The sequence below is a fragment of the Aotus nancymaae genome, unplaced genomic scaffold, assembly GCF_030222135.1.
Source record: "Aotus nancymaae isolate 86718 unplaced genomic scaffold, 86718_ANA_hifiasm-v0.15.2.pri h1tg000072l, whole genome shotgun sequence".
NCBI lineage: Eukaryota > Metazoa > Chordata > Mammalia > Primates > Aotidae > Aotus > Aotus nancymaae.
In genome coordinates, this window is record NW_026988487.1 from 9,299,192 (window position 1) to 9,321,376 (window position 22,185).

Here is a 22,185-nt window from a genome sequence, read left to right on the forward strand (position 1 = left end):
CCCTCAGGAGCTTACAGACAACAGAGGAGACAGATCACTAAAAAACAAAAACATGAAACAATAAAGCAAGTGCAATGTATGAGACGTATTAAAATTGCTAAGGGAAAATTGGCAAGGACGATTCCCTTGGGGAGCCAGAGAAAGCTAGAAAAAGGAAAGGACTTTGAACCAGGACTGTTTGAATAAAGGGGTAGAAGTTTGGGGGGGAAAGGAGGTCATACCACAGGAGAAAACAGCATAAGCAATGGATGCATCTAAGGGCAAGTGACCAACAAGGCTAAGTGGAGGACTTGGGTGATGTTTGGGCCAGAAGAAAGCATAACTTTTACAGTATATCTTGCCCAATGTGTGAACAGGATAAAACAACTCTGGGCTTTGAGGCATTTGAGATTTTAGGGAGAATCTGCACAACAGCAAGTTTTAGGAGGTTTTTGGTTTTTTTTAATCAGTTGAATAAAAATTAATGAGACATTGCTGCATGTTTTTTTCTTTATACCTTTACATTAGCATAGTCTTCACCTCTCCAAAAGCTGGCCTGCAACTTAAGTCTGTTTTCAGCTAAAACAGGGTGTATTATATAATCCCGCATCATAAGCCTTGAAATCTACCTAAGCTTTATACTATATTCTCTGCTTGTATACTCTAATTCTTTTGAGTTGTAAATGTTTCTAGTCTGTGACTCATCTGTGACATTTCCCATTATATTATAGACCTCAGGGTGACAGGGCCAGGCTTCAGGGGCTCTTTTTCTTCTTACTCTTTCAGAACTGTAATTTATATAGCTGCCATCAGATAATGGTGGTGTTCACATAGAACTCCCCTATCCAAATGACTCTGCAAATATAAAACTTAGATAAAAATTAAATTTTTGTTAAAATAACAATGAATCCCATTTAAAATAGTCATGGTTACTTGATATAAATGCAGTGAATCACAGTTTGAGCCAGAGCCAAATTTTGGGGAATACTAATACTAATACCTAATACTAACCAAGTACCTTTCTTGCTCATTTTCAACTGCTATGAGCCATTGCATAATTAAACCCTGCTTCTTCTTCCCAGAGCTAAGTAGAAACAGCTTCTCTCATCTTTATCTTAAATATTTTAAGTTTTCTATGGTTTTAGAACTGGCTTATAAGTTATTTTCTCAGGGTTTTAATGTTAAGTTTGTAAACTACCTACATACAACTTTCCAAAGAGACCATTCTGAGCTGATCTTCTTAGAATTCCCAGTTGCAGCTGGGCTCAGTGACTCACGCCTGTAATCTTAGCACTTTGGGAGGCCAAGGCGATGGACCACCTGAGGTCAGGAGTTCGCAACCAGCCTGACTAACGTGATGAAACCCTGTCTCTAGTAAATGCAAAAAAATTAGCCAGGCATGGTGGCGCATACCTGTAATCCGAACTGCTTGGGAGGCTGAGACAGGAGAATCGCTTGTACCCAGGAGGCAGAGGTTGCAGTGAGCTGAGATCACGCCATTGCACTACAGCCTGGGCAACAAGAGCAAAACTCCATCTCGGAAAAAAAAAAAAAGAATTCCCAGTTGCTCTCAAAGTGACTCCTGCTAACTCTGTTTCTCTCTTCACTCTTTAAGTGTGCAGAAATTCCTTTCTTCTCTCTGTGGCTTTGTGCCAAAAGGAGTCTACCAGCCCAAGGAAGTACACAGAGGGAAAAAGACTACTGGTTGCCCAGAATAGATTGGCCATTCTAACATGGAGAATTATTTGCCTTTGATGTGAATCTTCTCCTTCCCTAGCCCCCTCCCCTTTGAAACTCAGAAACGTTATAAAATCGAATTAGACTTAACTGTTTAAAACCTTCTATTAATTCCCAAAGCAGAACCACGTCTTCTTACAACCAGCTTCTGTTTATGTTTTGTTTTGCAAGAAGCCTGGCACTCTTTTCCGCTTGAAACTTGCTTTGTAAAACATGTTTCAGTAAAACTTGAACTGTTTCAAAAATAAATTGAAGTTTCTTTAGAAATTCTAAAGATTGTATCTCTGAAAAACTTTTCATTAGTCATTTGCCAGATAATCTAGTATTATTCCCACTAATCCCTTGCTCTTCTTTTGGCAAGTTCTCTTGAATTCTTAGCCTGGAGTCATAGCCCTTGATTCTCAACCTTCAGCTTAGAGCTCCACCACAGTAATTAATCATGTTTGTCTCAATGGCAACCAAAGATACTTTTGTTTCCAGAATTTTCCTATATTCTTTGTTCTTTCTAAATTTCTTTGCAAATTTTCTACTCATTTTTGTTTTGTTCTGTTTGTCATAACTCACTTAAGCATACCTTTCTTCTTCTATAGCTAAATTAGGTGTAACATTATTCTCTGATTACAAACCTTCCCCAATTTGACTTTCAGAGACTTGGCTTCTTCAAGAGTTAGTAGCTTGTAAGTGAAATAAAAGATTTTGAAAAATAGAAACATATACGTGATACACATACATATATATAAGCATATATATGTGTGTGTTTTAGAATACATATTTGTAAAGAGGTATAGACCCAATTTGAATTAACATATAATCTTAATCGTCTGATTCTAACTAGATTGTATAACATGCCTGAGAGCTTTAAGAAGCAAGAGACTAGAAAAGAAGAAGATTCACATGAAAGACAAATATTTTTGTGTTGGAAAAACCAATCTATTTTAGGGATTTCTGTGTGTGGTGTGTGTGTGTGTGTGTATGTGTGTGTGTACATATATATGCATTTGATTTGTAAATATTTAATATGCACCCTTGATGCACCAAGCACAGACCCACGTACTAGAAAGGAAGAAAAATAAGTGACACTTCCTGTTTTCAAGATTCTCATGATCAAGGGAAAGCGATACATACCATAAAACATAATACGTTATAATAAATCTTGTTTTTACAGAAATAAGGGACTTAGGGAGCAGAAAAACAGGTGTATTTATGAATTATTCCTGATGAATTTAGAGATGACCTTGGTAGGTCCTAAGCAGAGGTTGAAAGATGGGGAAAAAACACAGAAGCAGAAAATGCACAAAATAATCAGGTAACAGAGACTTACAGAACAAAGACTTTCTTCTGAAAAATGGCAGGAATTTAGAATAGTAACATACAGTTGGGACCAGATATGAAGGTCTTTAAATGCCTTTCTAAGATTTCATTTTATTTCAAAGCAACTGGACACTGTGACAAGATATTAGGTGAAGGAATGAAATCATTAGATCTTCATTTTTCAACTATAATTCAAGATATAGTAAGAGGATTATTTTTCTCGAGACAGGGTCACACTCTGTGGCCCAGGATGAGTGCAGTGGTATGATCACAACTCACTGCCATCTTGAACCCCCAGGCTTAAGCAATCCTCCCACCTGAGCCTCCTGAGTAGCTAGGACAGTAGGGGCATGCCACCACACCCAGCTATTTTTTGTTTTATATCTTACAGAGATGGGGTCTCATTATGTTGTCCAGGCTGGTCTTGAACTCCTGAACTCAAGTGATCCTCTTCCCTTGGCCTCCCAAATTGTTAAGATTACAGGCATAAGCCTCTGTTCTCCAGCCTAAGAGGATTATATGTAAGGATGAAGAGACAAGCAGAAAAACCAATTAAAGATTTATTAGAGAGTTGATGTTCATATTTATAAGCCATTCTTTGGAGTAATCGCAGTATCAGGAAAGAGGACAACTTATAGGAGACATTTTAGAAGCAGAAACTATTTGGTTTAGTCATGAAACTATGTTGAAGAATTGGGGAAAAGGAGAAGACAAGGATGCACTGAGATTTTTGGTTGAGTGACTGGATACATGACAGTGCCAGTAGCTACATTTGAGGAAATAAGGGAAGAAACATATTTTGGTATAAAAGAAGTACTTAGGGGACACTTGGAATGGAAGGCACTCAAGTAGAGATTAACAGAACGAAGTTTGAGCTCAAGCAGGAGGCTGGACATAGAATCACAGTTTTAAGACTCATAGTTAGAGCCATAAAAGTGGATAAAGTCAATACCAAGGGCAAACACGTGGAGTGAAAAGAGAGCCAAACATCAAACTCTGAAGGAACATCACATCAAAGGGAGAAGGAAAAGGGGAGAAACCAGGAAGAGCCTAGAAAGGGCAGTTAAAGGATAAGAGAAGTAGAAAGGCAGGGGCAACCAAAACCATGGGGGAAAAAAAGTTGCACAAAGTAAGGAAGGCCAAACATGGCAAGATTTCCCAAGGGGAGACTGTTGCTGATGATCAAAGCACTAGAAATTTTAGGAGAGCAATTCAAGAGAATGGAGAAAGCAAGTGAGATGCCCAGGAACATTCTGAAGAAGAGGAGAGAATGCAGGAGCATCCAAAGCAGAGGAATTGTGTGACTCGAGGGGTCACACAGGCTTTGGGGATGGATTGATTTGATTTTGAAGTATTAAAGTGGCACAGAGAATATAATTTAAATCTTAAGACCTATTGCTTATCATGAAGGTTAGAAACACAGAGACGTTGCTTCCCATGGGATTTAAGTTCCTTAAGTCCCTGCTTCATTTGTGCTTGCCTTAAATCCCACCAAGTACTTAAGATACTTTTTACTGATGATGCACAGTTTATCTTTCCTGACTACGACTTTGTCAACCAATGAGAAATATGATGAAAGCATATGATATCACAGTAAAATGGGGTATTAGAATTTGCATGATTTAACTAGGAATAAACATTCTCTTTGGGGATGTCAAGGAAGAAGAACATTGAACACGTAAGCCACAAACTCCTTTTCCAATGAAAAGGCTTGGAAGAAGGTATCAAGGAGGAGAAGGAGAGAAGGAGAAGGGAGCAGTAGATAAGACATTAGGGGAAGAGAATGTTTTTAGAAAGAGAAGGTGTCCACATGTTCTCACTCATAGGCGGGTGTTGAACAAGGAGAACACATGGACACAGGGAGGGGAGCACTATACACGGGGGTCTGTTGGTGGGGAGGGGGGATAGTGGGGGGGGTGGGGAGTTGGGGAGGGATAGCATGGGGAGAAATGCCAGATATAGGTGAAGGGGAGGGAGGCAGCAAATCATACTGCCACGTGTGCACCTGTGCAACAACCTTGCATGTTATTCACATGTACCCCAAAACCTAAAATGCAATAAAATAAAGAAAGAAAGAAAGAAAGAAAGAAAGAAAGAGAAGGTGTCAAATGATGTGGAGATAATGAAAGGAGGCTTCTTTATTTGGAATGAAAATCTCACTCGAACCTTAAGAGAACATTTTCAATAGAATGGTGATGCAGAAGGCAGACTTGGAGAGTGAATAGAAGGTAATGTCCTAACAGATCCTTTGGTTCACATATGCAGTAAATAAGTTATCTACTATATTGAACAAACTGTTGTATATAATGTGCAAGAGTATGTGTGTGTATATACATATATACACACACACGCAAATGCACATACATACGTGTTGATATAACAATGGCCTCATGAGCAATATATTTAATGTAACTTACGTTTGACATTAAGAACATCACATAAATGTACCTGTACCACAATATACATTATATTTATCAAGATCCAAAAAGAACTCATAAGTTTTTATTATTCTTTTCTGCTCTTCTTTTTAAAAAATGTAAGCTTCGAAACTAAATTGACATCTCAAGGAACATGGTCTGATGCACCAATATAAAGAAAGGACGGTAAACTTAACCCCTTTTGAGAGGATTGTATGCTAGAGTTTCTATGGTACTTCTTGATATGTGACTGAATTTAATCTCCCTCTTTCTCTCTCTCTTCCTGCTCCCCTACTCCTTCCAGTGGAATGGAGTATGTCCAAAGACTTTTCTCCTTTGGCTGGAGAAATCATCATGGACAATCTGCAGACTCTGAGATGCACAATCACAGGACTTACAATGGTAAGTGTCCCCTGGTAGACTTTCCATTTCCCTATTGCTGATATTTGTGCTGGGATATTAGTAGCAAATGCCTATGCCGAGAACAACAGCCAACGCCCAGTTCTCTGGCAACAACCGCCACTCATTAAGCATGATATGTCTGGTATCTATAATCTGAATTTCACAAAGCAGTGAGCAGACAGCATGAATCACTTTGTACATTGCCATGTTCTAAGGAGATCAGAAAAAGACTGGCCTCATGCAAGCCTTGAAAGCTGCTGCTTTCTGGATCGCAGTCTAATCTTTTCGGGAGAAGGGGGGAATGGATCAAAGGCTCTGAGAGATCCAATTTTGACTCCCTGTCTGATGGTAAAAATAACAGCTTCATCTCACCCTCATGCCCACAGCCTCAGCCTTGGTTGAGATCAGTCATCAATTGCAGTCACATAATTTCCTGAGAGAAATCCTTTTCCCTTGATTAAAAAAAAAAAAAAAAAAAAAAAGTCTGTCTAAATATGCTTTCACAAAAAAGAAACTATATATGGTGGAGCTACATTTCTCAGTAACCTAAACCAATTTAAACGGTGAATGAAAACCTGGAACAAACTGTGCTTGTTTGTTTAACTAATACAAACTCAAAAGTTAATTATTTAGAATTATGAACATATGAGCATATGAAATGCAAAAAGTAAAAACACCTTGTAAATCAGTTCAAACTGGAGCAAACCCTGTATTTTCTCAAGCAATTAAAATGCAAAGATAAAATTCTTTTTTCTCAAAATATTTTAAAAGTAAAATTAAATCAAACCTTTTTCAGTCCAATTCAAATATATAAGATCTTAGGACCTTCAGATGAGTGAAGTAGAGGGATAATTTTGTTATTATTATTGTTGTTGTTTTCTTAAAGGTTGGTTGACTAAAACAGTTATCTATAAAGTATAATCCTGAACCCCAGCCTTTAAAAAAATGCATCAGGTTGGATTTTTTCGAGTTTAAACCTGCTTATTCTAATGGAATTGTTGATGGTTGGGTAACCACCGTAGAATCCTGACTTTTAGTCCTAATCGCACATATACCAGGGGCTGGAGCTGTGGATTACCAGAGCAAACAAACCCCTGAGTCGGTGGCCTGCAGAGATGCTATCAGTAGAAGACTGATTCCAACCCTATGGCTCACAAGATGGAAGAGGGCCAGAAGGAACTCTAGGGAATTTCCATTACTTAAAAGAAAAAGTGATATGGTGATAAAAATGGAAAACTCTCCATAAAGAGTTTCTCTAGTATCTGAACTAATTTCCATAGGGATTAAGTTTTTCCACTTGACCATCTAATGAGAGAAATGCAGACACTATTGTAATCATATAAAAGCCTAGGAGTAGGTTTACGCTTCTACACAATCTCTATAACTTTGAGGGGCACAGAAACCCATTTTCAACATTAAAAAATTGACTTCCTAATATAGTAAGGTCAGTATTATAAGAGTCCTAGAAAAGTCTCTACAAACATGTGCTTTTTTTTTTTTTTTTTTTTACTTCAAACATCATTTTACAATTTTTACAAGCAATGTTTCATCAAATGCTGGCTTCTCAAATGCCCCTTGGTTTCACTGGAAAAAAATATATAAAAGCAAAATATAAAATATAAAAACTCTAGCAAAATATAAAAACTATGCAAAAGATTTTAAAATGTTATCAGCAAACAAAAGCAGTTCCTTAATTCTTAATGTCACAAAACAGCATTAAAGACTATAAGCCGTTGTTGTAACCATGGCTGTAAAATTGAAGTCACATCAAAGAGCTAATTTTTTAAAATGTATATGCAGCTGAGTAAAGGGTGTTTTCTGAAAGTATATTTATTGTAGCAGAAAATGTGAGAACCATCTAAATGATGTCCAATCAAGGATTGGTTAAAATACATGATACAGACTATTTGCTCATAGTGAAATATATGCAGCCACAAAAAGAACAAAGCAGGTCTTTTTCTTCTTCTTCTTCTTCTTCTTCTTTCTTTTTTTTAAGACCGAATCTTGCTCTGTCACCCAGCTGGAATGCAGTGGAGTGATCTCGGCTCACTGCAACCTCCGCCACCAGGATTCAAGTGATTCCCCTGTCTCGGCCTCCCGAGTAGCTGGGACTACCGGCATGTGCCACCATGCCCTGCAATTTTTTGTATTTTAGTAGAGACAGGGTTTCACCATGTTGGCCAGGATGGTCTTGATCTCCTGACCTCATGAACCTCCAGAATGCTGGGATTACAGGTGTGAGCCACCATGCCTGACCAAGGCAAGTCTTTAATGCACTACTCTGAAAAGGTATTTATTATAACTTGTTCATTTTCTACAGCAAGTTGATCACTAAAAGAAGTGATAGCTGTTGCTGTAGGGAGGGGAAAATGAGAATGATGTGAGAGTGGGGATTGCTATTTTAGGTAAACCTTATAGAACTGTGTGACTAAAAATTTATATATAATTTTGGGAGGTTAGGAAAAGTCATTATGATATTTAAATTTTGAAAAGAAGAAGGTGCATAAAAACTAAGAGGAAACTTCATATATGGTTACTGTGATAAATAAACATAATAATCAAGAAAAACCAGAATGCTAAAGTATGGGCAACAGAGTTTCAAAGAGATGAAGGGGTTAATCAAACATAGCAATTTAACCCTATACCCAGAGAGTCCAGGGTAAAAATGATTAAATAAAATGCCTGATGCATCATTTCAATACTTTGCAGGGCCAACAGTATTTTGTTCAAGTCTCGGCTTACAATATGAAAGGATGGGGACCTGCTCAGACCACGACACCGGCATGCGCCTCTCCTTCTAGTAGGTGGTGGCTATGAACTCTCTCCAGCATGGTAACAGACTCCAGCTGCAACTTCATCCTCAGGGTGCCATTGCCATTCTCTTCCCCCACTGCTTGCAACCAACAAGACCTTCTCAGGGCAGCATCTGGGCCACATAATGAATGATTCCCCTGCAGAAATGCTCCTGGGGAAGCAGCTCAGTGGAGTAAAAGGAGAGGGAATTTGGAAACAGCCTGAATTTGATACCCATGATGCCTCTTACCATCTGTGTAGCCTTCAAGCGTTGTTTAACAGCCAGGCATGGTGGCTCATGCCTGTAGTCCCAGTTACTAGGGAGGCTGAAGCAGGAGGATCTCTTGAGCCTAGGAATTAGAGAGTTCGAGGCTGTAGTGAGCTATGATCGCATCACTGCACTCCAGCCTGGGTACAGACCGAGACCCTGCCTCTAAAGAAAAAAACAAAACCCAAGTCTCTGAGACTCAATTCCACGTCTGTAAAAAGGGTCTAGCCACACCCTTTCACAGGGCTCCTGTGGGGATGGATCAGATGCCATGGTGGGAGTGGCGGCCCAGAGTACATACAGTCCATTGTCGCTCTCCTCTTCCCTTCCTCACCCACAGTGCACACACCCACATCGACCTGATAAGAAGATCAAATCCAACAGATCTTACTGATCTGACACTGTCAGAAAAAAAGCTTTCTTCCCAACAGCATTCTGCTACAAACCCACAAATATAATCTATAACATTTGTAGCGGTGGCTGAGAAACCCAGCAAAGACTTTCTGGTTATTTGAAAATTAACAGTCTATGCCTGGTATGTTTGGGCACTCTCTATTAACCAGAAAATGTAATCAACCAGAATAAATATCTCTGGACATAACATGTGACAGATTTTTCTATGTAATGAACCCAGTGCTGTGAATTATACTTTCATTTTTGAAAACACTTTATTAATGTGAGTGTTGAAAGTGATATTGTATGTTTTGTGAGAGTACAAACTGCTACATCCTTTATGGAACACAGTGTGCCATGTTATATCAACTGCCTTAAGAAAATCTGTTTCTTTTTACTTCATAACTCTACATCTAGGAATCTAACCTAAGTGAAAAGAAATGCAGACAAATGAGTCTGTACAATGACGTATAGCAATATACTCATAAAGTGAAGCATCATGTGTGGTAGGAAGAACTAAATATCCAATATTAATTTAGTAGTAAAATATGATATGTCTATATTTATATCCATAACTACAAGTAAAATACAATCACAAAAAATGGCCTTTTAAAAAAACATTCATTGTGTGGAGAAAAACTCCTACCGTATAAGTTTTATGTAAAAAGAAAAATGCAAAATGTGGGATTGTTTTCACATAACATTTCACTGTAGGTTTGCATATAATTTGGTAGGGTGTGTCTACGTGTCTTAATAACTCTCAAAATTTAACAGTGGACATTTGGGTTATGAGATTATGGATATGTCTATGTATTTTTTTATAACACCCAAGACCAGCCATGAATCACGCTGTACATAAAGGGCTTTCACATTCAGTATCTCTTAATCCTTGCAGCCACCCTTCATCACTGTTTCTGTCTTGTAGCTAAGCATCATTGTCACTATCATCTGCATCTCTATCCCCATCAGAGATAACTTTTATCAGACTCATTATACGGAGGGCATTAATCTAAGTAGTCCACATGGATTAACTAATTTAATCTTCATAACGTACCTCTCGAGGTGATTTTTATTATTGGGCTCATTTTACGGATGAGGGAACTATAAACATAGAGGCACATGTATACAAAGCCCAACATCTGAATTGGGGTTCAGAAATGTTGCCTTTCCGAAGGTCACAACACTGGTACATGGCTGAGCCAGGACTCTAGCCTGAATTGGTCAAGGTTCTGGCATGTCATCTATGCTACAGTAACTAGTGCCCTGCTATCGGGCAGATTAAGAGCCAGCCAGCCATGCCTGACTACCATCTCTGGTGGATTCAGATAACGACACCAGGTCAGACAGGGCCTTGGACCACCAATGCGTGAAATCCCTAGGGTCCCTGACTCTCCTGGCATTTGATGATTTCGTTATTCTAGTCTTATTTGGACTAGTCATATTTTTGTTTCTAGTCGTTTATTTCTAGTCATCTTTTTATTGAAGATTTGTCAGAAACACAAACTGGGAATTCCAAGATTAAGATAGCAAGGGACCAATCTCATTTGGGGATGGGGCGTAGTGTGCGTGTGTGTTATGGGAGGGACAGAATATGCACAAGAATGCTAGTCTCAGTTGACCTGAAAGTGAGGCAGGTGTGTGGGGAAACCTACTCCAAATGCAAGTTCTGATCTGCATATAGATGCATTTGCTGATAAAGATCAGATGTTCAGGTTCTATAAACTGCAAGTTCCACTCAGACACTGTCTCTCTCAGCCCATTGGAAGTGCTGTCTCCAGAATGACCAGAATAGTTGTTCAGACTGGGAGGAGTCGTCACTTATTAACTGATAATTAACATATCAAATAGCAACACTTTCTAAAATGGTATGTTTGATTAGTAAGGATAACGGGCAAAGAACTGAAATCCTAACATGTGGTTATAGTTGTTGCAGACATGCCCTATCACTTGGAAGGAACAATATAAAAACACTCCTATTTATAAACAGAGTATGACATTGTGATGTAACATATATCGGTATTCAGATATTTACTAGAGGACAATGTAGTCTAACATGACAGGGTAATTGGAAATTTGGTAATATGTTCCAGTAGGCTATAAAACTTTTTTTTATATATTTTTACAAAAGGCCTTAATGTGTTTTTATAGACTTATGTTATACGGTATGGTACATAATAAGAGAAAAGGACCCAGACAGGCTTGTCTGAGTTACGATCAGGAAAATCCTGATATCGCCAGTGAATGTAAGCTCGGCATTGTGTTGCAGTTGAAGTGTCTCATTACCAGAACAGTGAGCCGTATTATGTGGCACAATCCACTCTTTTCCTACCATGCTAAGTTTATTCCTGTCAGGTTCCTGATTTCTTAATATATTTTCAATTTTCTCCCTCATCCCTAAAGTCTCCTATTTTATGTAGTCGTCAGAACCTTCCAAACATCTATGAGAAAAACTCATTCTTTCCCAAAACTTTGGCATTATGTCCAGTGCTCACTTGGGCTGCAATTTAGCATTAGCAATTTTCTAATGTATCATAAAGTCATCAGATGGAGCTTGCCTCTGATGTAATAGGGCTGAAAGAGACAGATCTATTTCAACTCTCCTCACATTGACGGCAGCAGTCACACTCCTTAGAATGCATTAGCATGTTCGGGGGTGTGTGGTAATTCAGCCACCTAGGAGTCTTACTCAAACACACAACCTTGCTTATCTTGTCATGAGCACTTCAAGTGCATTCATCCAACTAAGAGAACAAACTCCTAATGGCCTTTGGGAATCTATGAGATCAATGTTTATTCTCACCGTGCCCCAATTCTGGGTGTGCTAAAAATGATCTAAAGGTTACCAAGTGTTTATTTCCTCAAACATTTTTGAACTTTCCAGTAAAAATCCTTTCCCATCTTATCTTACCTGAACACCATCGCGTTTCTATTCACAATGCCTCACCAACATTTAATGCATCTGCGCTGTGCCCTAGATGGTGCTTTGTTTCCTCAAACCTCAAGCAAATTAAAAAGAGATTTAAAATCTCTGTAATCCCAGCACTTTGGGAGGCCGAGGTGGGTGAATCACCTGAAGTCAGGAATTCAAGACCAGCCTGGCCAACATGGTGAAACCTCGTCTGTACTAAAAATGCAAAACATAGCCAGGCATGGTGGCACATGCCTAGGGAGGCTGAGGCAGGAGAATCACTTGAACTCAGGAGGTAGAGGTTGCAGTGAACCGAGATCATGCCACTGCACTCCAGCCTGGGTGACAGATTGAGACTCCATCTCAAAAAAAAAAAAAAAGCCTGGTGTGGTGGCTTATGCCTGTAATCCCAGCATTTTGGGAAGCCGAAATGGGCAGATCACTTGAGGTCAGAAATTTGAGACCAGCCTGGCCAACATGGCGAAACCACATCTCTACTAAAGCTACAAAAATTAACCGGGCCTGTGGGCACACACCTGTAATCCCAGCTACTCAGGAGGCTGAGGCGGGAGTATCACTTGAACCTGTAAGGCAGAGGTTGCAGTGAGCCAAGATTGCACCACTGCACCCCAGCTTGGGTGACAGAGAGAGACTCCTTCTCGGAAAAAAAAAGAAAGAAAGAAAGAAAAAAAATCTGAGGCAAAGAGAAATTAAGTCATGGTTCTTGACCACAAGGAACAAAGAGTCTACAAAAGGTACCTATGCCAATTTCCTGTCTCCAGCATTGACCACAATTAAGCCACACTGCAGAAACTCCAACCAAGCTTCTGACCTTCCTTCCCAGGAAAAAATAGAAAAATAAAAAGCATATCCATGGTATATGACATGAGCAATATATGAAGGGTCAGGAGATGATATTGTTGCTCAGGCTGTGCCACTAACAAGATGAGTCATATAGGACTGGATTGGTTATATTAGCCTTGGTCTCCTAAAACGTAAAATAAAGACAGGTACATGGAGGAGGGTGGAAAGGAAGAAGGATTGGAAAATCTCTGAGGCCCCCTTCTTCGTAGGTCATCATCTGATAGGGTAAGAAATGGTGTCTCCATCATGAATTCCCTTCCTTTTAAGTTATATTTACAAAATGCCTGTCATGTAATGGGCATTGTGCCAGATACCTAGGATATCTCTCATTCAATCCTCACAAATATCCTGCAAAGTAGATACTATCCTCATTTTTTATGTTAGGAAGTAGAGGCCCTGTTGGTATAAGTAATTTGCCTGCAGACACTGAGTTAGGAATTGGAGGAGCCAGGATTCACACCTAGGTTTACCTGACTTCAGAATCTACGGTCCTCCTAACTGTGCTATACGCCTGGGCCTTGGATGGACCCCTATGGAATGCTTTTAACTAACTTTAACTGTCATGACATCTACTTAAGTTTCTGAATGAAAGATACCCCATATTTTAAAATAAATCTTTGGGGGAAGGAGTTTGAAACTTGTTCAACTAGAATTTAAGCCCAAGATACACTCATTAACGGACTGGCTTTTCTGGGGAAGAATGACAAGCAATTTCAGAGAAAGCATCTCAACGACGGAGCACATTAAATTGTTGATTTCTGTTTTTCCCTCCAGAAAGGAAAACTGGAGGAAAGAAAATGGAAGAAGGGATGGACCTTGAAATGACTGCTGAAAAAAAAAATTAAGAGTAGAGACAGCAGAATTACAATCTTGACATTAGTCCCATATGGGTTATTACTCTTGATATCATTATAGCTAAACGGAATGAAAATAGAAGGGGGAGAAAAATCTCAGTGGGTATTGCAATTTAAATTTGCCTTGTAAGCTAATACTGTATATTTAGAGACTGAGCAGACAGGGTGGTTGGTGGCTCAGAGTATGTGCAGGGGCTGCTGTGCCAGCTAACCAAAGCAGACATTCATTAGAGCAAAATGTAGATTTCCATTTCTTGGCATCTGACATGGGCTCTTTCCTTGGAAAGAAATGTCAATTTGGCCAAAAGTGTGAAACCTACAATAAAAGCACTGGGACTGTGGATTTCATCTAGTCTGCACATTCCCACCCCTTTCTTTCCTACTGTGAAAATCCAGTTGAGACTCAGGGTGCTTCGTGGAGAGATGGCAGAGAAACTGATTAGGATCTAGAATCCTAAAAGGGGAGAAGGGGTTGGAAGAGGTGAGATTGGGCTCCCAAATTTCTGTTTTCTTTTGGCTTTCAATTACCATTTTCTCTTGCCCTAAGACTGCCCGACACAAGAAACCAACCACAATTACTGTTTTGCACTGAGCTCTGAACAATGGCGGCTTCCAAATCCCTGGCATCGCCTGCTAGCTCTGCAAGTGTGGGGTGCTCATCCGCGGAGTCTGTGGGTAGCATGAGCAAAACTCCGGCTCCTGAGGAAGGGTGAGGAAGAGGCCTCCCCTGCTTTAAAATTTCACCATGTTTATTTCTTTTGTTCAATAGACTGGAAAGACTATGACGACAGAGAGCCCAGACACAAGGGACAGAGTGAAGTCTTGGAAGGTCTGCTGCAGCAGGTCCGAGCCCTTCATCAGCATTACAGTTGCCGGGGTAAGGATAAAAATCTGTGCTGGGCCATCAACTGAGGTCTCGATGGCGCCGGTAATTTTAGCAGTTTCCTAACTGGGTCATACCTTCATTCATCAGGGAGAGAGATATTAATATTTGTACATCTGGAATCACTTTACAGCACTATCTTGCTTTAACCCTTCAGAAGAGACTTCCCTCTCCTTCTGTCCCTTCCTTTCCCTCTCCCTCTCTCCATATGAACAGTTTGAAAACAAGCACAAGAAAAAAAACAGCTGCCCTGAGTTCCCGTCTCTAGGAATTGTCCCTTCACAAGACTCCTCAGTGGGGTTAGCTCTTTGGGATATTCACCCAAAAGCATTTTGCCTCCAAGGAAAATCCCCCGAGTTTCCCTGTGGGAGCCCAACCAATTATAATAACAACAATAATAATAATAAACCTCCAGATCTATTAATAATATAGTTTACAATTAAATTTCACATCCAGTATCTCATTTTTATCCTCATTTTGGCAATCACCACTGAGGCTAAGTGGCATTCCCCAAGGTCACAATGCCAGGAAAAGACATATTCAGGTCTCCACGCTGGATTTTTCTGTTTCTAAGTCCCGTCTTCCTGACAGACTTCATTTTTGTCTCCCACCCTTACATCAGGACTGGGCACTAAACTGTAACCTCATCCTGAATTTTAATCTTCTCTGTACCACTGCTCACAGGAAAGTAGAGCACATATTCCCTAGACTTTCACCAGTTACACCCAGAGAATCTCTGAGAAGCATTTAAAAGCTTCTTTTCTACTTGGGCTGTTCAACTGGGACAGGGTCAGATTTCTGATCTGTGTAACGATTTGTGGAAGAGGTACTTAGTTTTATGTGGAGAATTAAAGCCTCCATCAAGTTTTCATTTTCCATGCCCCCATCAGATCTCTAACTACATTGTGCTTTGTAAGCTTAGGGCACTGCTGGAACAGCTGGGTAAGAAATCCACTATTGTGGAAGATCTCTTGAGCCCAGGAGTTCGAGGCTGCACTGAGTTATGATCATGCCACTGTGCTCCAGCCTGGGCAACAGGGCAAGATTCTGTCTCTAAGAATAACAAATTTTTCAAAGAAAAAACAAATCCACCATTGAAACTAAGAGATGCTTGTTGAGTTTGAGCTTGCTATAGAGAAATCACACTGAAGATTAGCAAAAGGTTGTTCTCAGTTGCTATATAGCTATCACAATAGGACCCTTCAGCAATGTTGGCTCTAGCTAGAAATGAGGACAAGTGTTTGCAAGAAAATAATATTCTTCTAATGACCGGTTCATTAGGATATGTAAATATGCATGGAGTAGTTCTGAAACCCAAGTGCAATTTCCATTCCCAGACCTCTAAGAAGTCTTTACCCAGACCGGGACCATCAGCATTCCACACTGACCAAAATCTACTTAGTTCTTGGTTATTGAGGGGCTCCTTTAACCAGGCCAGTTGTTACCAAAGCTCCTTTCTCATCTTCTGCCTCTCCATCACATCCCTGCCCATTGGTTCCTATATGACAGCAAAGGTAACAAAGCCAGTGGACAGATGATTCTTGGAAATTCATAAGCCACTGTGTGTTTGGTCTTGATCAGAGAGGGGAAAGCTGAAATTACTCATGAGAATGAGAGATTTTTACAATATTATCTGAGGATTCATGCTCTCCCCATGACCACTGGATTCCTATCTAATAATCAAGAAATGATTGTCTAGATGGCCAAATTTTTTCTATAGTTTCCATCTAACTTCTGTCATATAGATGCCTTTTTCCCAGAGGCATGTAAATATACACACAATATCAAGAAAGATTTAAGTATGGCATAAGGCAGAACTTTCCAAAAAAGAATATATTTTATAGGGAATATACTCTGGACACTTAAACAGCACTCAAAATATGTTCCAAAGATCAGTGGTCCTATAAAATGCTCAACTAAAAAAGGTTCTCTTGTCAGGTAAGTTTTGGAAATGTTGAATTCTACATCCTTCTCTCTTAGAAACTTAAAATATACGTTAGAATATTAAAGACTCTAATAAAGAGACACATTGCATTTGCTTAACCAAGCATTTTTCAAACTTCTTGAGCCGTGTAAAACTTTTTTCACAGTATTAGTATTCCAAAGCACAAATTTTGGGAAATGCTGACTTATGATATGCCAAATAAATTACCTCACACACACACAAAAAAGAATGAATCTAAGATGATTTAACATAACCCTAAATACAGAAGGATAAATGAAGGATAATATAAGTATTGCTTACAGAGAATTATAAAATTGTTTATTATTATTACAAATTTTTTATTTAAAATATTCAAATACATTGAAATACTATGTGGTTTATTGGGGACATAAACTTTTACCAACTTTACAATTAGAAAAAGTAATTATTTCAGATTCCAGTTCTACCACTTACAAGCTGTACATTCTTAGGAAAAGCGTTTCACCACTCTGATCCACAGCTTCTTCATCAGCAAAGTCAGGATAATATCATCTATCTTGTTGCAGGATTGCTATGAAGAGTAAATTAGGTACATTAAATTCACCTGACATAGTGTCTTTCCCTGGCAAACTATAGCTTATTTTTCTCCCATTGAGAATGGGGCCACTCTCCAGCCTCAGCACTTTGTGGATATATCCTGGAATTGAAGTGTAATTGGTAATGACTCACTAAATATACAGCATATTCCAAATATGGGAGTAATAATAAAAATCACTTCTTCTACTAACATCCTGAATAGGAAGTACCAACATCTACATTAATTTCTGCATTTTGGCTAAAGAACTGGCCAAAGCTGATCTGCATGCTTAGTATTGGGATGAAAATTCAAGGGAAATACTAAGCAAGCTTCACTGTTCACAATGTTAGTACACTAACGTACATAATGAATTACAATATTAAAACAACAATCATGTTTATAGCAATATCCTATAGGGATGAATTTATGTTATTATCCAGTTATTCAACTTGCAAAACAATATTAACTGAAACCCTGACTACTATGTAATTTGTAGGTCACATAGTAGGGGCTGGACATGCCAACATGAATGAAGTAAAATCCTATGCTCCATGCACTTACAAGCTAGGGAACTACTGTATTCAGAGTACAGAAAATGAACTTTCGCTCCAGAGCTCCAAACCAAGCAGAGAAGTACAATATAGAAGCCACAAGGCTCTCAGGAGAAAAGCTAGTTTAGACCATGTGTCAGTCAAGGTGAGCCCTACTATGCTACAGTAACCAAATGATTCCCCAAACCTTTATTTCTCCCTCATGCTATGCATTTACCACTGGTCACCTGGGAGTTCTCCCTCTGTGTTGTTATCATCCTCTCTCTGCAAATATTTGCTAGCAACCATCAGAGATGGGAAAGAAACTCTTGAAGGTCTCATATGGGCAAGACTTTCTGCATGTTATTTTCACCCAAAACTCATTGGCCAGAGGTGGTCACATGGCCCCATCCAACCACGAGGGTGCCAAAGTACAGTTTTACCATGTGACCAGACCTAGAATATTTAATGCTTGCATGGGCCCTTTTCCCAACTGGTAGTAACATCTCTTACTTTTCTCTTTTTACTTTTAGTCTGATTTTTTAGTTTAATCTTCATTTTTATGTAAGTTACATGTAACTATAATGTGTCTCTGAAGCTAGACTGCCTGAGTTCAAATGTGGGCTGTGCTTTTACTGTTACTGGCTGTGTGACCTTGAGCAGACTGCCTAAACAGCTCTGTGCTTCATTTCTCTCATGTGTAAAATGCAGATAAAAATTATATGTACCTCATTCATTCATTGTATAAGGATTAAATGACTTAAGTAAAGCACTTAAAACAGTTTTATTATTTTGATAAAAGCAATTTCTTTCTTCCTGCATTTTTTCCTCCCCAAAGATAATCTCTTAACCTTTAGCTAATTATTTTAGTATTTTCCCCATATCTCTAAATAACATGCTTATATTTCTAATTATGTTTTTAAATTTTAGTCATTACCTAACTAAAGTAATGATGCATCTTTTTACTCCACCCCTCCCTTATGTGCATGCATAGGGCTCTTGACTTACAGGATTCATTGTAGGGTGACCCGGCACCACCTTTCCATTGGGATATCACCAATATCAGAATCTTTGGGTATGTTCTCTTAGGCTGATCAAGTACTCCACAGAAGTTTCTTCCAGTGTCCTACCTGGAAGGTGTAAGTTTCGGTATGAGTGTTCTGAGAACCCAATAGGGAAATATTATGTATAAAAAGCATGGATAAATCTCCTCATTTTGGGTACACTATCACCAGCACCAACACTCCATTTTCAACACTACCTGATGTCTCTCACTCCAGAGATGTCTGTTGTTAGTTTGTTTGGTTGGTTGGTTGATTTTTTGTTTGTTTGTTTGTTGATTTCCAGAGAACAAGCCACTAGCTTTCTTCTGGAGTGGGGAAGAGGTATTTGTCCAGTCATGTAGTAGAGGGGTAGATCGAGAAGTCTAACTTCTTTTGGAACAGACTTCCACAAATCCTCATGGTTTTTAGCTCACACTCACCCCTCAGTTCCAGAAGTCCATGGAGACCATGGAGTGAGTCAGATCACTTCTGAGCTTTCTCCACTGCTGGCTTCAACTTCATCTGTCTCAAGTCTTAAATCTATCCATCCATCTGCTTTCCAGCTACTGAAATTTACTTGCTTTTGTCTCCTTTCCCATCTCTTTGTCTTTAAAAGCTTATGTTGTTTCCTTTTTTTCTTAATTTCTACTCTGCTTTTAGTGAGGTTTGGGGAAAAGGTAGTATGTAGTGAATATGTTCACTCCGCCATATGAAGTACCAGCAGCATCATTTTCAAGCAGCAAACTCATGTTCAAGTCAGAAAAAAGAATGATGTTGCTTTGTTCTGCAAGGAATAACCATTAACAACATAAGCTTGAAACTGGCGTGAATGCTTGTGTCAGTTATCCCTTCCTATATAATCATAGCCAAAGCAACACTGGCCCTCAGTCAAAGGCCACTTGTCCAGGTTTCTATGCCTACCAGCAGTGATAGGGACCATATTCCCATCTCCAGTGACATGTCTGTCAGCAGTCTGTGGTCATACCAACAACCTCAGCTTCCCTTCGTTACATAGAATATGAGAGTTAAAATCAGTGATTATGTAGTCCAGCTTCATGAGCTATCATTTGCAAAGACTGTTATAGGAAGTACAGTTAAGTCTCTATCTTTATTAGTACAAGCTCCATGTTATAAACAGAACTGCAGAGCCTCATGCATAGTAGTGTCCCAGTGATATTTGTCCAATGAATGAATGTCTGTCTTCCCAGCTACTGACTTTTTGAGCTTGGGCAATTCATTTCACTTCTCAGCCTCAATTTCTTCTTCTGAATAATGAGAATGATGATAATCATACCCATCCCTACACATATTTTTGTAAACCAACATACACAATGAAGAAAAAAAACTGTCCCAGAATGTTAGCAGTGGTTATGCAAAGGTGGGGTTTTGCTCTCTTTTTTTCTATTCTCCAGACTTTCTGTAATGTGCTTATATTAATTTCATAATGAAAAAAATTAATGGAATATGTAGACTTACAAGGAAAGCTTTGCCAACATTGAGAATTGTATGAATATTAAAAGGCAATTGCAGGAGTCGGGAGAAGGACAAACAAATTGATTCCATCTCTTTTTATCCTACTTTAAAATAAATCAAAATTTTCAAAGCAAAGAGTATCAAGACACCTAAGTGGTTTCCTCTATAATTATAAATACTACTTACCTCCAGAATTTTTGAGGAGTTGTTCATTGAGTTAACCACTGGCATCTCAAGATACAAGAGCTTCTTATAGGAATGAATGAGCAGAATCCCTACATGAACCTGAGGATAAGTGACACTGACGGGATGGGGGAGGGGAATGCAGGAAGGAAGGAAAATGGAAATGGGAGTGTTGATCTGCCCAGTGGAATTCATACTGTATTTTTTAAAATATATTCCAGAAAGTTCAAAATTACAAACCACGGGCCGCAAACAGTCAGTCTCAAGGAGCCTGAAGCACCTGTTCCATTCCTCAAACAAGTTTGTGAAGACCTTAAAACGGTGGGTTCTGTGTAGCTTTTTCAGGAATACACTGGTTTTGGTTCTGAGTGGAAACTTGGTAGAAATTTCTTTTTTGTGTTCAAAAGAATAAAGTTCACTTTTCTCCTGAGAATTTGTGCAAGACAATAATTTTTCTGAGTTGTAACTAGTGAACTTGTGGTACTTAGCAGGAATACCTTCCTAGGTATCTTTTAAATACATCTTTTATCATGTCCCCCCCAAAAAATTACTTTTCCAAGATGGTTGAGGACAATGCTTTTATTTTCCTTTTTCTTTTTAGGGGACTCTACATAGCCGTTATATTTTATTACAAAGACAATATGTTAGTCACCAATGAAGATCAAGTACCAATTGTTGAAATAGATGACTCTCACACCAGTTCCATTACACAAGATTTTCTGTGGTTCACGAAGGTATACTAAGTTCTGATTTCATTTTTCCCCACTTTGTACTAATGTTACTGCACATAAATCTCTGAAACATTAGTTGAGGGGTCTCCAGCGATCAAAGTTTTGGGGTAGAAATAAAGTACCTTAAAGGTCCTTTTCAGCCCTAGTATGCCCTATCTCTTAAAAAAAAAAAAAAAAAAAAAACACCAAAGTAACGTGTACACTAAATTTTCAAAGCAAAGAGGCTTGCATCCCGTCACATTGTGTCTTCACTGTTCTGAGTTATGGGATCATTTGGCAAAGACTAAAATGTGGATCTGACTGTTTCATTAGCATTCAGATCTTTTTCCAACTGGACAGAGATCAAAAAGTTGTTTCGTGTGTGTCTGAAAATGGACTGGAGAACAAACATCAGGGGTCAGGTTTCTTTCTCCCTGCTTTGCTTTGATGCCACAACCTAAATCATGTACTGCCTTGGACGATGAGATGACCGTGTGCCTTCTTTTGCAGCTGTCTTGTATGTGGGAAGATATAAGGTGGTTGAGGCAAAGCGTACCGATCTCCTCATCCTCATCCACAGTGCTGCAAACTCGGCAGAAGATGCTCGCAGCAACAGCACAGCTACAGGTAAGGACCAGGCTTCAACCCAGATCTGCCCCCAAAATTTTTTTAATGTGGACAATTCAGTTACCAGTCCCACCCAGAAAGGAAAAGAGTGGGCTCCCTTCTCTTTCAGACCCCTAAGAATATGTTTTCTAAGTTTTCTTGGACAGTTGGAGCTGCATACCTGTATGTATGCAGGTTTCATGTAGGAAACCTGTACCTTTAGCAATCTCCTCCAGGTGACTCTCTTTTGAGCAGTGTATAGGAGTAACTCATTAAGCAAGGAGTAAGGAGACTTGAGTTCTAGATTTGGTATTAATCAGCCAACTCATT

At 39.1% G+C, this 22,185-nt stretch overlaps 1 protein-coding gene across 2 annotated transcripts in view; it reads left to right on the forward strand.

Moving 5' to 3' along the window:
- The window catches only part of ANKFN1 (ankyrin repeat and fibronectin type III domain containing 1), a 329,398-nt gene that overhangs the window by 248,320 nt on the left and 58,893 nt on the right, over positions 1–22,185 (forward strand). For both annotated transcript variants that reach the window (XM_012460469.2, XM_064367439.1), the window contains 6 exons: positions 5,749–5,846; positions 8,556–8,646; positions 14,696–14,803; positions 20,761–20,860; positions 21,141–21,273; positions 21,760–21,876. In XM_012460469.2, coding sequence (XP_012315892.2) covers positions 5,749–5,846; positions 8,556–8,646; positions 14,696–14,803; positions 20,761–20,860; positions 21,141–21,273; positions 21,760–21,876 — 647 coding nt within the window. The remainder of the gene's footprint in view (positions 1–5,748; positions 5,847–8,555; positions 8,647–14,695; positions 14,804–20,760; positions 20,861–21,140; positions 21,274–21,759; positions 21,877–22,185) is intronic.